Raw genomic sequence first — 18,742 nt, 5'->3', positions numbered from 1 at the left:
ACGTGAGTGTTCTGTAGCCAGGCCAATGAAGGACTGCCAGTATTTACAGGAAGAGAGGGAGAAGGACACACACACAAAACCAGACAGGCAAAAGACTTTACAACCACTAAAAACAAGAAGACAGAAGTCTGCAAAAATAAGAATAAATTTGGTGGCAAAACTGGGTAAAAAACCAAAAACAAATTAAAAAAGACCTCTTTCAGAGAAACAAAAATCTAATCCTTTGAATTTTCACCTGTGACACTGTAGCCATAGATGGTCTTGAACCACTTACTAACACAACACTGATTATTTCCTTTCTGATACTTTGCACTTCTACGACAAGTACACTTCGTGGCTTGCTGAGTACCTTGTAGAATTAATTTTCATTGTAAGCCAAAAGAATGTTGTGACCCAGACCCTGTTTACGCTTATTAAGCCCAGGTTGCTGTTGTTCATGGCTCACGCTGACAGGAAGACAAGATGGATTTGCTCTTCCCTTTGAGGAATAAGACAGCCCTTTACTTTACCAGAATGAATAGGCAGATAAGAGGAAAGAGGGAACTAGACTGGTGGCAACCAATAGGAGTTTATGGTTTCTATCATATAAGGAAAAACATGCTCCAGTGTTAACAGTCAAATGGACTTAAAAGAGGTTGATGAGCCCCTGGTGGTCCTGACCAGCTGCTGGAGGACACAGATAAAGAATTTCACTTGTGCTACAGCCTGGAATACCTGGGCTTAACTACTGAAATAATAATGATATGGGCTTAATTCCCCAAAAAACCTATTTTGCTGAAGTCTGAGGATTCTGTTGGGTAACTTCACACTTCATCGTTGCCTGGTAATACACAGCCCAGACAAACAAGTCGGTTTGTCCTCCAGAACAGTTTGCTGGAAGATGCTGGAAATCAACAGTTGGGGTTAGTGCATCTTTGACAAATGCATATTTTTGGTTCATCTTTTGGCTCAGCAAGGTGGTTAAAAGAGTGAGTGCAGCAGGAAGAAAAACCACAGAAAAACAGAAGTTATGCAGCTACTTGAAGGTGAAAGGTTTCCCTCAAACCCTCCCCATGTCAGACACTTTTAGAGGTGAAATTACAGTGTAATCTGCCAGAGGATGGCAATGTGGGTAGATCTTCCCAGGGCACCTGGAGCTCCCAAGGGAATAGAAACTGTAATACAATCTAGTATAAGAGGAAGCACAATCCCACAGGATTGTCCCAAAACATACTAGGATGTCTCATATCTTTTCCATATTTGTGTCATATTGTCAAAATCAACTCTCCAGTTTATTTCCACAAAAAAGAAAAAGCTGCGGAACTGGAAAAAAAGGAGAAATCCAATTTTAAATGTAGGTCACCACTTTTTAAAAAAAGAATATATTTATCACCATTTCACCAGATAAATCAGTAAGCTCTTTTAAAAGAATGGCTCCATGGTAAAAGCATTCACGTGGTCTCTCCTGGTAGTAGCTCTACATACTGAGAGCACTGCTGTAACTACCACCTTGTGCTGGAGGAGTTCAGCTTTCATTTTATAAGGAATTAAAAGTCTTCAGGCCCCCCTGGTTGAAAAGAGAGTCTTCAGAACATGGCCTGCAGGTAAGGTGCATCTACACAGCATTTTGCATTGTAATTTAGAGAGACATGAACCCTTCAGTTCAAGTCAATCTGTGCACCTGCAAGTAAATCCGCCCATATAGCTCTCCAGTTCAATGGCAGCCATTCAGTGGACCATATGCAGGAACACTGAAAACAAAAACACATGGAACTCCATTCAAGTATTTCTGAATTGGACGCCTTGGAGATCAGTGTTATCACTGAGTTAATTCTCTTCCAAGGACCAGAGCTTTTCCCTGCTGCAGTCCCTTTTGGTGGGATTGCTGAAACAGCAATAAAACTAAAAATTTTTCATATCCAAAGAGTTAAATACTTGACCCGTGGGAACAGCCCAACAGAGAAAGTTTAGAAGTTACATATTAAAACTGGAATAGCCTCAAAAATGTCTCACAAAAGACCCTGAATCAATGTTAACCCACAACGACAGACACAAAATCCATATTTCAATACATTTTGGAGTACTATTTCTCAAACATTTTGGATGCACCATTCTCCTTCAGGATTATTAGTCTTTATGGACCCTTTCCCAAATTGTCAGCTGGCCAGGGAACAGACAGCTAACCGTCTTTACTTACAGCAGCTCAGTTTCCCCAGCACAGGGGCAATTCGCCTGTAAGTACTGACTGACAGCACAGACACCCCTGTTTCCCTCTCCACCAGCAGCTGCTCTGCCCCTGGTTAGCTCTGCCCTGCAGCCCCTACCTCCCTCTTGCTACCAGGACCTATTGCTGCTTCTCCCATCCCCAATCCTGAAGGAACTGAGAGGATGCCCCCAGTTAAGTCAGCATATTATTTTTGCCTTTTTTTCCCTCTGAACAATGAATATAATTAATCTTTAACATATACTATCTAAAATTCTTTTTAATGTTTTTTGAAACTCCTTGAACCTTTCATTAACTCCCTTGGAAGCTGCAATATATAGTTTGAGAAACATTACTCCAGAAAAAGACATACAATTTTTAAAAACATAAGCAAAACCAATACAAAATTTTAAGTGGTAATGTCTTTATACAGTATTTGCATCAGTAAACAGATTTTACTGCTAATATATTTTTCATATTGGACCAAGGTTATGACAATTTATTGAACAGAATGTTTCCAATAAAATAAACTTTTTAGAAGATCAACCATGACATGAAGTAATGAAATACTATAACTAATTCATACTCTGTAGGAAAAGCCAGTCAGAATGCATTTTAACAGTGCTGCAAAGATTGCCCAATTCCCATGTAGTTAAAAGACAACTAAGCAACTGAAGCCAACAAGTTAGTATTTTATTCAAATTTAATGATTAAAAAGTGTAAGGTCATTAATTCTAATCATAAATGATGAAAACAGAATATAATATTATGTCTAGATAAATGAAGCAGGCAATAAAATCAAGTAAGGAAAACTACAAAATAAAAATAATAAAAGTAGCATTTTCTCTCAAACGAAGGACTCCGTTGTTATTGTTGATGTTGCTTCTTAGGAGGCTGAAAAGCTGAATAGTTCATAGTGGAGATGAGATACATACCATAGCAGAGACATTATGCATATCTAATCCAAAATAAAGTCTGTTCAAAAAACTACAGATACTGAGCTGTTGGTGATTTTATATTGGTACAATTTAATCACATACAAAACAGTACAGTAAACTATTTTAAATATACAAAAGGTGACATTTAAATAAGCTTGGTGAAGAGCGTGACCGTGTTTAAGAGGGGTCAGAAGGTTTTTTTTCCAAGTCAACACACAAGATGTGGCCGGCAGCTGGACCTGCCAGCTGTATTATAAAGAAACTGGATGAAGAGTCTTCCACACTGTACTCAAAGTCCAGTTTCTTTTGACTAATTAACAAAGCATTTTCCAGAATGCACAGGAAGACTTTGCAGCTAGCTTCTTGCTAGCATCATGATGGCGACTTACATAAGATTTCTTATGCTCCAAAAATCTACCCTATCGAACCTTCCACCCTTGTTCAAACAGCGCTTTGGGCAGTCTCCCTTTGAAAACTCCCCAAAATAACACAAAGTGGGAAGGAGAAATAAAACAGACAATCTAGAGTAGAGGACATTTATTTGTTAGGTTTTGAACCAGACAAAAAATGTGGAGAGTTCAAAGATAACGGAGTAACCTCTATAACAAGTAAGAAAAAAAAAAAAGAAAAAAAAAGGTTAAACTTATTTGGTTTGTTTGCCACATCCAGTAGCAGTCAGAAATACAAACACTGCAATCTGAAATATCATTCTAGGCTTTCACACAACAGATCAGAGTATCAGAAAAAGCAACTGAAAGGCAAATTTAGTAAGATTTCTCTTGCAGGCATAACACCTGAATATTTATGGTACAATACCATATTAATAAATATCTTCAATTGCAAAGGCAACCACAAAATTCCCCAAGGCCACAGCTGCCTAATTCAAATGTTAGAAAAGCAATTAAGAAGACACAGGCTGAAAAATCTCTTCACAAATTCGGACATGATTCCAGAATGCATCAAGGAAGAATTTTGATTATCTGTAAGAAGCTGGATACTGATGGATATTAAAACAGACAATCGTCAAGTGACGGAAAACAAAAAAGCCCCAGCACTTCCTTTAATCAGGACATAAGGGGAAAAAAAGGATATTTTTCTTTCTGTACTGATTGACCTTAGAGCTGGAATTAATGCATTTGTAAATACAAACTCATTATGTAATGGTGCATAGTATATATAGCCATAGGCTAACTGTATTATTTTACTGTACATCACGCAATTTTATATCAGTTTCAGGACCGCTACACAAGATGCATAATTCTTCTTCTTCTTCTTTCTTTCCCCTAACCTTTCATATTTATTCTAAGGATAAAAATATTTGTGAAAAGAATGAATATACTGCATTTCTGACAAAAGGAAAAAAAAAATAAGTCCCAAAGAATTAATCAATAATTACGTAGACTGCATTTAACTCATAATTCATGGCAAGACTGCAATGTGAAGGCAGAGCTGTTCAAAGTAAACCACTGAACGTTCTAAGAAGTATTTATATCAATTAGTAACCAGTTAAAACCTGAATGATCGAAAAGCGTTTTCCACACCCAGAGACCATATGCCAGAAAGCTGGCATATAGCTAATCTAGATCACTACCAGTGGACAGCAAGCTCTTAAAAATTTCATTATCAGAATGCATAGTTTAATTACCAGGGCGCCCTGTCACTCACACACCAAACTGCTTGGTACACTGCTAGCGCATACTGCCTGAACTGGAAGACTTGTCTGTCACTTTCTCAATTTACAGGCATACTTAGTATCTTTCTATTAAGTCTAGTTTTTCATGTAGCTGCAAGTAGCAAACTTCATGTCCTTACATACCATTATTGACTAAACGAGCAAAATACCATTTACCAAAAATGCCTCAGTATTATTCACTTTCAGCTAAAACTACGTTCTGAAGTCTCTCAATTAAAACATCTTAATGTAAATCTCAATGTAAATGAGCTCAATTTAATTCACTGAAATATTTACCTTCTACATTTGCTACAACAGCTGTTAAACATATTCACTGGTAGGGTACATACAAAAACAGTCTCTGCTTTTGTGTCAGCTTCCTTACGTTGGGGTAAATTTCCACCTTCTCCATTCATTGCAATTTGATTGGGATGTGACACCACATTTTTCCTCTGTTCACTCCATTTGCAGAACCAAAAAACTCACAGCAGCCAGTTTGCAGATGCTAATTCCCATTTTGTCAGAATTTCATCCCCATATCTTATTCTAGAGTCTTTTGAATATTTTGCTCATATTTTGTACTTTAACGGAATTATTACTGAGTCATAATTTCCTTATAGCTTGTGTCTGTTGAATAATACATATGGTTCAATTAACTTAGCTCTGGGATGTCAGCACAGTTAGAACATTCTCAATTATTTCATGACATCCTGATATAGGAAAACAAGTTATCATAATTTCTCCTGCTTCCAAAGGTGATGGAAGTACTGCATCTCCTTGTTTTCTTCCTGTTCGCTATCGCTTTCCCCCGCTCCTCTCACACTGTCTCCCAAGCTCCTATTAAAGAATAGCACCCTTACGTGAATCAGGAACATAAGAAATTTCACAACAGCCATAGGGCAAATTGCAATTCCAAAACATACAGCTTTTCTGAAGTTGTTTGGGTTTTTTTTTCCAGAAATTTTGGAAGTAGATTCTGTTAAATAAACATCATTTCTTCATATTTTTAATAGCAATAAAATTACCCTGCTCTCTGACTGCTTTTGCTGCTTGTTATTAATCAAACATACAGGACCGATTTCACACTTAGGCTACATTTAAACTAACAGCAGCTGACTTTAACAGCTGTTCACCTCTGATCTGCATAAATTAACAACAGAAATCTCCACAATATGCAGCTTCTGAAGTTTGTCTTCGCTTCGCCCTGGAGCTTTTTTGACACTCAGTCTACTTAAGACAACTGTTGTTTCTCACACTAAAATCACAAATTACAACAGACACACATATGCACACTGCACGCATTAAGTGCTGAATGAGGTTCTGGCCTTTTCCTGGTGCCATGCTTGATAAAATCAGGACAACATCATTGTGATACCAGAATTATAGCTCTAATGTTAACAGTATCTCTATTTGTACTTATATTAACCTTAAAAATATTTATATTTTCTATGCTATCAGCAAAAAACCCACACCAAAACCAATACTCCCATTCCCCGCCCCCCTCCCCAAACCTGTAAGATTACAGGAAACCTCTATCTAGGGTCAGTCTCGTCTTATCTAATACAGATAATCTACATTCAAGCTAGCTTTCCAGACTCCCTTTATCAACAAATGGAGAGAGAGAGAGGCATGCGCAGGGCCCAATTCACCTCATCCTAAGGTAGATCAGCCTAAAATAGATCAAGATGAATGAGCGAGTAACTGTTATTTGTGTCTGCTGGCCAAAAGGAGTAAAAATGAGAAACCTGAATGATATGTAGGTACTCCAGATATTTAAAGTTAGATTAGTTGAATAACACCCTAGTATTTGTATTGACCTAAGGATGGTGAGATGTAAATCAGAGCCAAATAAAACACGCTAAAAGATGACTGGATTTTTGCTTCTGGAAGTGAGTGCGGAGTTTCAAGCCGGCCCACAACTGTAGCTCATGACTGCATTCACTGTAAAAGGACCACAGGCATCCTCACTTTCCTACGGGACTTAGTTTAAATGGTGGAAATTGGTTTCTATCCAATTTCTTCTCACCCTTTTGGAGTACCCTGTCTTGAATTAATCACTGATTTGCTATTGTCTGCATCAATGACCCATGTCAGAAACTTCTGTTGTGGGGTCTTCAGTGTAATTATTCTAGCAGCAAATGATACAGCGAAGCAAAAATCAATATCCAGGAGAATGACCCAATTCACCCACAGAAATACCAAACCCACCCAAAGAGGATTTAGACTGAAAGTATTTCACGCCATTTAAGGCAATGGTGTGTATTTTTCATTTATATTCTTACTAAAGCTATGATAAAAGTTCAGCCTTCAAGTATGGATATTCATACTCTCATATCATGCATACAGATTTGCAATTTTATGTTCAGACAGTAATAAGATATTTTGGGTTCAAAGTTTTTTGTCACATGTCTAGTCAGTAATTTATATCTGAAAGACCAGGATATCTCAATCATTTAAAAACTTACTCAGTTTCAAAGACAGTGATGCATTTAACCACTATAAAATAATTTATTTTCATATATATATATACACACACACACATATATATATATACTTATTTAAAAGACATTCTTCATTGCATTAGTTCTTTTTATGAATCTCTTAATATTTTAGATAGCAAAGACCACGGCTACTGGCCGTGGCATTTCCATATCTCATTTTCATTTTGCCTGAACTTTGCAGAAGTCTTTTCTGTCTCAAATGTACTTAATTTTAAATTAGACTTTTTATAGTGATAATAAAAATGTCCCGAAGAATGCATTCTTTATGCAAAGAAAATAAATTTCTAAACATTGTTCTATCCAAACTGAAGGAAAAAAAGGGATTATTTGTCAGTTCCATCTGTTGGTTACATGCTTTCATCAGTCTGGACATAACTTTTATTTCCTAGAGTAATCCATTACATTGACGTTTTATCCTTGAGTGAAACACGAATGCTTTAATGAAACCATTCCACGGTTTTCAGCTCATTGCAGGCTTACTAAAATCAAAGGTCCAGCCGGACATCCTGTGCTACACCTCTTTATGTGCAAGGGTTCGATTCAACAACAACTCTGACATGAATGTGACTTTATTTACATAAGGAAAGTTTGATGGTCAAGTGGTTTATTGAATAAAATCCCCTTATACATTTTCCTGTAACTCGATGATTGATCAAACTGAGAACTCATGATCTTTTTCTCCCGTCTTTCTTTAAGTTTATACCGCACTGAGAGCTGAACAAGAAGTCAAACTAAAATTTATCAGTTTCTGAAGTATGCTTGTTTCCCCTCGGCTAGAAAAGTTATCTGGGGCTACCTTTCTGCATTGTAAAACATCAGGATGATTACTTCTTAACTTTGAAAAGTTCTAATAACAGGCTTAACTTCAATTGAGCCTATGAGAGCAAACTGCAGAGAAATCATTTCAGAGACAATTTTTCAAAGTATACAAGAGTAAATCCATATGCTGCTGAGATGAAGCACAATAAAGCATCATTGAGATAATCTATAGTTAAAATGATGGTGTATGACTTATGATTAAGCTTCATTACCTGCAGAGCAAGGGGCTTCCATCTCATATTTTTCAGTAAAGCTGGTGCTGAGGTAAGCATGCTCTGAGGTCGCTTTTTCAAAGTTAAGATAACACCACTCGGATCCTCTCGTAGTGCATTCACCAAATTTTTCAACTGCCACCCCACCTGGTAACCAGTAAAATCAGTACAATAAAATTGAGGTACAGTATTCAATATGTAATGTTCCCTTTTTAAATAAGATTAGTAAAATAACATAATAGGAGTGTATATATATATTAAAGGAGATTAACTCTAGAAACGTCAAAAATAAATTACTGCATAAAAATCATGTCAACTAAAATTATTATAATGCATTAAGATGGATATGCATCATTTCAGGTTTTAGAGTTAATAAACTACTGTTACTCCACTGTAAATGCACAATTAAATCTCAAAGTGTTTTCAAAATTAGCTCTGGTACATAGACTTTAGAGACTAGAAGGTTAAAAAGCCCTGGCTTCTGCCCCAACAGTTCAATTCAAAACTGAGCATTTTATACTCCATAGTTACTATTTAAAGACCACTAACCACATGTAGTCATACTACTTCTACTCCTAGCAGCTTATGCAAGCACAAACCAGTTCAGGAAAATCTTCTACTCTTCACACTGCTATAAAAATAAAATCAGAATCACAAGGCCATTTTTTTTAAATAGTACTCCTTTCATGACAATTTCAGAAACAAATATAGTAAATTAATGACAGAAATGTAGTCTAGCCTCTACTTGAGTATTAGTAAAGTTTTCCTAACGGAAATACAGCATTTTGAAATATGCTAAAATTAAGAATTTGACTAACATGGAAAGCAACAAGTCTTTATTTATAAACACAGGATAGAACTTTCTGAATCATTTACTTTGCATTTTTGAAAAAAAATACTTCAAATATTAAAACAGTACAACTCATGACAATGGTTTTCAGTCTAAATAATGCCTGATTTTAGGTATCTATCCTGAAATGCTTTAAGATATTCAATCCCTGCATTTTCAGATTTGGTACCTAGAGTGGCAATACACAGAATCATACATCCCTTGGCCTGTAGATTTAGAAAGTGATTATTTCTGTAAACTTGACAGCTTTTCTACCTTTTTCTCTCTCCCCCTCTAAATAAACTTCTCCTGTTTAAAGGATCACTGTTACAAATATTTTCCTGCTTTTGCAACCTTTACAAGAACAATGTTAAGAAGAAAACTATCTAACTGAGAAATGAAATTCTTACTGACAAGACATCTAGAACTCTGAAGTGATAAGGTAACATCATCTTAAAAAGGTTACTTTCTATCATGTCAACATATTTGAAAAAAAATTTGTAAAATATATTTAAAAACCAAAGAATGCAGATGTTCCTTATAATTGGTATAGTGCAATATGACACAAATATATATTTGTTACCTCTGTTTAAGCAAGGTAATCACACGTAGGTTGCTGCTATTTATTTTTTACCTTATTCCCTGTTACACCGAAACTCACTTTGTTTGCTTAATATCACTCAAGAGCTGATACTCCCACACGAGCACGCCGCTTAAGCCAATGCTAATGCTTACCAGCAACCCTGAATCACAGACCAGGTTCAAACCTCACCACTCTTCCTCAGCTACTGTGAACCTACCTGTCCTGTTTTCACCACAGCAAAGTTCATTATATTCAGGATGCGCTTCTACAGTAATATTATTGTAAACAAAGAAACAGGGTGTTAACAACATGCATCTTTATGGAATATTTTCCACCTTCCACAGAAGACTTCCAAGCATGCTGTAATTCTTATTTTCAGTCCAATGTACTAGGCATATGGCTATTATACTTCGAATAAAAAGAAACATGAACATAATCAACTTCATCTCAATTCCCTTATCCCTGTGAAGCCTCCATTCTGTTTCAACAGCGTCTAAAAAAATACCTTGCCATTTACAATACTGTTTTCTTACTCGGAGAAACTTCCACCACTACTTAGAAATAATATATCCCCCATAGTTCCATGTCACCTTGGGCATACGCAAGGTTCCATTTGCTACTCAAAAGCAGGAATTAAAGGCCTACAGTTCACATAAGGTATCTCTGTACATAAGCTACTGTACACTTTAATTCCCTAATGTAACAGCTGAAGACAGATATCTGGAGGGGAATCCTTTTGCTGAATAAAGCAGCACAGGGAGCCTTGAGGAAAACATGATGTGGTCCCAGTTAAGGACTCAGACTGTAAAATTCTTGCCATTTAAGTTGGTAGGACGCTGCATGCGAAAGCTGTGCTTTAAAGCCACTGAAATAGCCAGAGGAATATAAATAAAACTGGGTGGGTTTTTTTATGATAGCAGTTTTAAAATTATTTTAAATGCACTTTCATACTTTGCAGAGATAACCTGTATCATGTATTTCAACTACGTCTTACAATGCAATAAATGGGAGATTATCTAGTCTCTTTACGAGAGTTAGGGGCATTAAAGAAAAAAAAATAAATCACTCCAAAGCACTAAATCTGATGCATTTAATTTAGAAGCTCATGAATATAAACAATTTAAACTTTTTTTTTTTCATAGGAAAACTCTGAGTTTACTACTGATTTTCAAATAAAGTTCATCCTCTGATTTTCCTTTATTCCCTGACAGGAGTTTTCTGGCTGGTTCAGACCATCCCTGGTTGCTTCTCATCTTTTGAACAGAAACGACTGAGTTGGCCTAAGAGGAATAAGTCACATAAGAGGCTGTCAACAATAAATTGAAGGAAATTGATATCCACATTGGAGGCATGCTTTTCAGTTCCCACATAGTTTAGATCGCATCAAAATTCATATTGACAGAGACTAAACAGAAGCAATCTTATTTGAGAAGGTCAGGCTGGAAAGAGGAAAAGGCAGTGAACATATCTGGAACTGAAAACTGTTTTCCAGAAATCCAGTTCAGTGATATTTAATCTATACTTTCTTTTAAGTATGATTTGAAATTATTCTCTCTAATCTCTCCTCAGGATCTTCCCCTTTCTCATTACCACCACAGTTATAAATTCTCAACTTCTAATCATCAAGTTTTCAGGCAGAGCTTTCAAAGTCCCTACCACATTCTTTATCCTGCTCACGTATTGCAAAAATGGATAGTAATAAGAACGTTTTATTACTGGTCTGAAAATTCAATAGATAAGTAAAAGGACTATATCAGCAGTCAACTTTATTTATATTAAAACAACCGAAGCCATTAATTTTTAAATCAGTGCACTATACTGAGCAGGTAGCCACTTTGAAGGACCAAGCAAGTTACTGCTGCTTGCTTTAAAATAAATTTACATTGTTAAACCAATGGCCATCAACATGCAGTAGCCAGGAGAGGTCTCTTTAGTGGCAGCCGAAGCCCAGCGTTGGGTTTTGCTGCGCAGTGCCTGAATCCCTCATGGCCGAGCGCAGGGAGGACCAAGGGCAGCCAGTGGGCTGTCCGCCAGCCACAGATACAAATTAGCCAGTCCCTGGGTAATACTGGGAGCCCTCCCTGGGCGGGTAAGCGCGCCCACTGCATGGGTGCAAGCCTGGGTGCCCAAGGGAGCACAGCACACCTCGTGGAAAGGTGGAGTTTAAAGCAGGACAGGCCACAGGGGGTTTCTGGGGGAGGAAGAAGGAAGAACATGGACTTAAGGAGCAGCAAGGGAAGGTGAGCATGGCTTGCAAAGACAGGGGAACTAGGGGAAGAGGGAGAGGAGAGAGCACCACAGGGTGCCCTGTGGAGTCATGCTGACCACTTCCTGCCAAGGAGATAACAGCACCTTTGCTGGAGGAGTCTACTGCCAAGGTAAAGGAGGGACAGAAAGGGTAGCCCATGCCACCTGAGGAGCAATAAACCAAGGTCAGATGAACAGTGTTGCTGGGGGAAGGGCCATCATCCTCCCCAAGGGGAGGGCAGGGCTCTGTGCCAGGAGAAGCGAGCCTGTGGGCAGGGTGACTGGAGCATCAGCACCAAGCTACCTCCAAATATCTCATCTCATCCCACCACTGTATGCCCAGAGGTTGTGGCGAGGCTGAGAAGCCTCACCAGCATGCTCCAGAGACACTCAGGACCACCATCCAAGTTGCTTCAGCAGGACAAGATGGGCACTCAGGAGCCCCGCACAGCTACACCCAGTTCTGACTCATCCTCCTCATCTCCCCTGCCTCTCCATCTCACTTCCCACCAGCTTCCCTACGACCTGGAATATCCCGGCACCCATTACCCCAAATAGCAGAAGGCAGTTACAGGGGTCTTCTCCCCCAGCCACCACCTAGGAAAAGAAGACATCCCTGAGCAAGGTCAAACATATTTTAAAAGACACCAACTTTTCTTTGGCTTGCAGCATGCACATCTGGAGGACAATATCACAACAGCCTGGAATGGAACTTTTATTTTGAATTCTTATTCTAAGTTGGCATGAACTTCAACATTTTAAACTATTAAAAAGTTGTTCTTAAACTAATGACGTTTTTTTCCCAGGTGAACCTACTGCCCCCTTTTATGATAAACTTGGAAAATTGGTACCAATTTTCCCGTTTTCTGAAAGTAAGCATGACCATTCACTGTATCTTTTTTTTTTAAACAGCTGCACCCATGACAGTATTCTCAAAATCCCATGCTTGTTCATGATTTCTGTATGTACCGCTGTATGTTATAAGCCAGAAAAGAGCTCTGTAAAATATTAACATGAGGGCAGCTCAAAAGCAATTGGATGAACCTAAACCAAGTATTTTTAGGATGCTACAAGATCCAGTCTGAAAAATCCAGCACATGTACCCCAATGAAACCATGCAACAGAACAGCTCCGTCATTTAAAAGCAGTGTGCAAATCCAATATGCACTGAAACTACATCATCTAGAGGCTTGAATTATAGTCAAATGATAAATAGAACATAGTCCATATTTTTACAGGCATATTCCCATTCGAAGGGTCAACAGAGTGCCATGAAAAGTTAATGAGAGCTTTTTGCTTCCATGAAGTGAAAACTGGTTTTTTTCCCCAGTTACAATAATTCATTCGTGACTTGCAGATTTGTAAAAGAAAAGTAGTAATATCTTTACACTTCTGAAGGAAAAGTAATGTTTTCCTGCCAAATATAAACTGCAAAGCCGTCTGCTATTTTCTTGCAAATATGCAAAATCAACTGTAGTGTTTCATTTTTAAAAGTTACTGGAATGGGCAGAGAATCAAAATTCTTACTCTTTCAATGCTGCCTGTTATAAGTGAAATGTAGCCAGTGCTGTTTGACTTATCATACATTTCAAGCTTCAAGCTTTACTCATTTTTGAGCTAAAAAATAGAATTTCTAAGAAGAAAACACCTTAAGAAATGGGTGTTTTTTTAAACAACTTCCGTATCCATCACCCATCTTGCATTCTATAAATAAAAATTAGTGTGCAAGAAAAAAAAAGCAACTACAACACTGCACTTCAAATCACTGTCTATCAAACCTAGCACGCTGTTAAGCAAGTCAGAATCTGACAAGAAGCTATCTGGTGTCACGCTGCTAAATTAACAGCTTGATTCCCATGAACACTGGCCAGAAATGAGGATGGTCAGCTGGCAGCCCTGCGAAACACATATGTTAGTAGCAAGCATCTCCTTCCTTTCCCCCAGCTGCAGATGCCTGAAAAGCTTAAAAAATAATGGAAGGCCATAGGTCTTCTGCCTCCAGAAAACATTACTGGATGAGGAAACCACAGAGGGATGTTTACAACATGGACTACCACAGAGAGGAAAGCTGTGTCTCTATGCAGTAGGAGAAGCAGTGTCAGGAGAGTAGCAGATGCCTCTCAGGGATTTATCCAGCTTCTTAGGCCAGCATGATAATGAACGTCCATGCTTACATAACAGTGTTGTCCCAAAGAGGAGAGGTTAATAATATTGTGATTGCATATGCTGCGATTCTAATTAAAGAGTATCTTGGCTATGTTATTTAAATAAATGCAATTTCAATCTAGTGCTTAAGAAGTCAGTTCTGTGCATTCTTAGAATGTCACTGTATCGTTGTCCAAAGTCACAACAACACAGCTTGCACAGGAAGCACACTGAAGAAAATCACATCTTTTATTTGAGCAAAGCCTGATGTTTCATCGAAACTTCTGCTTACTACCACTGAACTATGAAATAAGTAATTTTCATATTCATTTTGACTATGTAAACTAAAGCTCACAATTAAGAGACTTTCCCAAGAATAAACTAAGTTAGGACCGAAACTGAAAGCTGAATACAGAAGTTACTGCCTCTCATTAAGCTGCTCTAATCACATTTCTGTGTCAGAAAACGTATCTGATCTGGCGCATAACTTCTGACTAATTTTATTACCTTGCTCTATTTGGGTGTTTGCACAGCTCAGTTCCACCATAACTCAACAAACATCACAAATGTTAGTAACATAACTACAGAGCACCACAGTAATGGAGACAAGCATCTGTTTTACCCATGGGGGAACTAAAAGTTGAGTTATCCAGGGACACAGAATCAGGTCTATATTGAAGATTGGACACTGTTTAATAACAACGCTTACCTTTCACTTTTCACTGATACAACCAACCTTCAGTTCAGAGCTACCTCACTGTTTTGCTTTTGAGTCATTGCTAGCAACATCCTAGAACAAATAAACGAGTATATTTGTTGGGAACAGCTAAGATTCCAGCTTCATGGGTTTGGTTATATCCTATTCTACAGATATAAGGTCAGTGGCTAGGTACCATTTTTTGAGGAAAATAGATGTCATTTCCCTATTTCAGGGTATGGCTCTAAAAAATGAGGTTGATTTCAGTTGGGTCAGTTTTGGTGGACCTCTGAAATTTGAAGCATCTTCCCCTCAGTGACTGGCTGCCTCCAGCATGATGACTGTAAGTCATCTCTCTTTTCGCCCAGGAGTACAGAGGGTTTTCATTCAGCCTTCCCATCCACTTGCGGAATGTTTATCTCGGCATTATTTAGCCTCAGAGGAACCCTAGAAGGGTGTCTCAGGCACCAAGACGTGCATAATTTCACGTTAAAGGCCTTCCCTGAAGGCAAAGCACCGTGCTGACGGCAACACACGAGTCAGTCCAGCCACACAACAGGTAGGAAACCGTCGTGTTCCTGTGTTGCAACCAGGGAAATGAAGGTTCTGGTCCCAATTCCCAGCGACCACTTTTTTTGCGTAACATAAATGCATTCCAAACTAGTACAGGGAATGGGCTTTGAAAGCCACATTGTGATGAGCAGGCCCTACCTGTTCTTCAGCGAGGGCACAGACTACAGTCCTCACCTGACCTCAGTTTCAGCAGCTTCCAGGGAACGTATGGAGAGCCCAGGTGCCTACCTCCACCTCAGCGGGGCTCCTGGCAAGGGTCAGACCTCCTCTGCCCGAGAACGGGCATTTTAGCATCCCTGGGTGGCCACAGGCGAGCACTGAAGAAACACTAAGGCCAAGCGGGGAAGCGCGGCTAAACGTCTAAGCAGGTGCAGAGAGCTGGTGGTACAAGCTGGAGGCACCGGCAGGATTTAGGCCGACTGGACTGCACCCCAGTTTCTCACAGACTAAGCTGCAGTACGGATGCGGGTGGCCTCATCCTTTCTGGGGTGGGAAGGGAACAGCCAAGTTCCCCACACTTCACGCAGAGGGCGTAAGGAACGTGCTCCTCAGGAGCGACCCTGCAGCCTTAACCCACCGCAGCCGCGTTTGCCTTACAGTAACTCACTCGTGCGGCTGCGTGCTTTACATCTTACACTGGCAGTCTGAGGCACGTGCGTGTGTGTGTGTGTGCATTGCATATTCTCATATTTAAATTGCCCAAATGGTTGTCCTGGAATTAAAATAATAAAAATATATATATATATAAACACACATGCATACACACATATGTAAATAATTTCGTTTCAGATTAAATTTACATCACCACAACCTAATATTTGAGGACGATTCCAGTGAGTCAGTAATTCCAACAGTCTTTGACCCTCCCCCTCACCTTTTCAATGTATAAATAAAAGTCCCTGAGATCCCCAGCTGCCCTGCAGATAAGTAGTGCTGCTATCCCTGAAACAGATGTTTCTTCAGACTGAATTCATATACTGAAAATAAATTAACATGTGTACAAAGAAATTGTAAAAAATAACCAAGCAAACTAACAAAGATAACAAACAAAAAGCCTTTAATTGAGCTGAAAACTTACATAGCATCACTTAGCTAAAGGAAGGACAGGGATAGGGAGTTAAAAGTAATTATTTAGCCATGAGAGCTCTTTCCTTTTTTATTCCATTTTACTGCTAATAAAATAATTAGCCCTAAACTACGTACAGTGTTCAAGCCACTGAGGTGTTCTAAGCCAGTACTGAGGGTTTTTCAATAAAAATTTACATATTCAGAGTACATTTACTCAAATCAGGCATAGAAATTCCCTGCTTTAATTTTTCCTCCCTCATGACACAGCATTAACTTGCTTTTCTTACTGTTTTGATCTACTTTTACAACAACTATCGCTGCCTTACACTTCCTCACAATTACCTCCTAACTTCATCGGGATAAGCTAATGAATTATGCAACACAAGATCAGGCTGGAACCTGAAAATCAGCTGTGTAAGTTACACGGCTGCTCCCTGCACAAAGCACAGAGGTATTCAAAACTACTGAATCCTAACACATATGCGGTCCAGGTTGTGCACAACTGTAGCATCAGCCAATTAATTTGCACAACTTTGAAGACATCTCTCCTTACCTTTCATCTCCTTCTCTACAGTGTACTTCAGTTTTCATCCATTTCAGTTAAAAGGAAGATTATTAGCAGCAGAATAATACCTGCTTTCCTTTCCAAATACACATACCTGAACTTATACTAACAGTAAGCCTTTTAACCTGTTCTTGTGAGACAAAGACAGTACATAATCTGTATTCTGTTCTATAGGCATCACCATAGTTAACAAATAGAAAACTTAAATTCTACTTATTATCTGCTGCCTGGGCATAAAACATATGCTCTAATCATACACTTCACACGTCAGAGACGAAGAAATTTTGAAAGAATTATTTTAACGGCAGAATTTACAGTATTCTCACTACCGAGAATATACTGTTAGCCTTGTCATTTAAATTGCCTGCAAATACAAATTGTACCGAAATAAGTAGTCAGTAGCAACTACTATGAGAAAATGAAAATATTTTTTATCAGGAATATACGCAAAAGGTTTTTGGCAGCACATTGTCTTTCAATATTTCTGTTGGAAATATTAATACCATTTACAGAACCTCTTAGAGGACTCCTTTTTTTTCTATAGAAACACTACCATATGGGAAAAAATGTAAACCATAAAACAACCGTACAGAATAAATAAATTAAAATACATTATCTCCCAGTATATTCTGTGCAGAAAGGTGAATTTAACAATTAGGTCATAAGAATACTCCACAGAATACTGCAGCAGTTTTTAGCAGATACGTCCTCAGGACTATGGTCATAAGTATAGCTTCTATAAAAATACTCAATTTGGCTACAGACTCACTAACTTCGCTATCACCATTGGTGAAACTATGATGGCCCACTGATGACATCCAAAGAAAAAGTCAACTGGTACTGTAGCAGAATTCTTACTACAATCACACTGCTTCTAAGAGAGACATTGGAGCCTTCAAAGTCAGCCCAGGTGTGTATTCCCAAACTGCAGACAGTGCCGTACAGAGCAGTCTATGTCATTAACTACAGAAGAACTTTTTTTTCCCCCAAAGAAAAATAATGGAAGAACTCAATAGTCTGCTGAATGGTTATCCATATATGTTCATCTAATCACATGAGTAAACTACCAGGGCTCAATGATAATAAAGTTGTCCATTCTGGGGTACAGCCAGGATAGAAAAAAAATAATAATAATAAAAAAAAATAATCTATGTTTTTGATTGAGCTGTGGGACACAGCAAATGGCAACAGGTGACCAAGACCACCATCAGCTGGCAGGGAATACTTCTAGAAATACAGTGTATGGCCATTGAACCCACGTCCCAGTCATATGAGAGGATGGGCAGCTCCTGTTGTGCCAGTTTTTTCTATTACTTCCTGAAAGGCTGCCTATAGTAAACCGAACCTCTAAGTGCTTGACACTTACACAGCTCCATCAATAGCATGCCAATCCCACACATGAGGCTTAGCATGCCCAGCATATATTCTTTAGGTACTGCACCATAACTCTACAGCAGAGGGTGGGGATCCGGTGCTCCGGAGCACAGATCAAAGAGCTCACTCAAAGCCACAGGACCAAACCTGCCATTCACAAAAACCTGAGGGAGTACGGAGCAGCTTCCACAACCACTTGTGACTTATGAGCGACCCTGTTGTGTTCCCTTTCCATTTTGGGGCACAGTCAACGAGGTTTATCGCTTTCAGCTAAGCCAAGCGGGCTGACTTTACAGTAACGTAGAAGCGCTCACACAGTTAAGCTCCGTTATCATCT

General features: G+C 38.7%; 1 protein-coding gene across 7 annotated transcripts in view; it reads right to left on the bottom strand.

Annotated features, from left to right (window-relative positions):
• Positions 1–18,742, bottom strand: part of CNKSR2 (connector enhancer of kinase suppressor of Ras 2) — a 217,889-nt gene that overhangs the window by 94,324 nt on the left and 104,823 nt on the right. For 4 of the 7 annotated variants that reach the window (XM_054211248.1, XM_054211258.1, XM_054211297.1 and 1 more), the window contains exon 9: positions 8,325–8,471. The exons of the other annotated variants lie outside the window; for them this stretch is intronic. In XM_054211248.1, the coding sequence (XP_054067223.1) occupies positions 8,325–8,471 (147 nt within the window). The remainder of the gene's footprint in view (positions 1–8,324; positions 8,472–18,742) is intronic. 7 annotated transcript variants of the gene reach the window in all.

The sequence above is a fragment of the Rissa tridactyla genome, chromosome 1, assembly GCF_028500815.1.
Source record: "Rissa tridactyla isolate bRisTri1 chromosome 1, bRisTri1.patW.cur.20221130, whole genome shotgun sequence".
NCBI classification, from domain to species: Eukaryota; Metazoa; Chordata; class Aves; order Charadriiformes; family Laridae; genus Rissa; species Rissa tridactyla.
The sequence above is the reverse complement of the archived record's forward strand: the minus strand, read 5'-3'. Positions and strand labels throughout refer to the sequence as shown.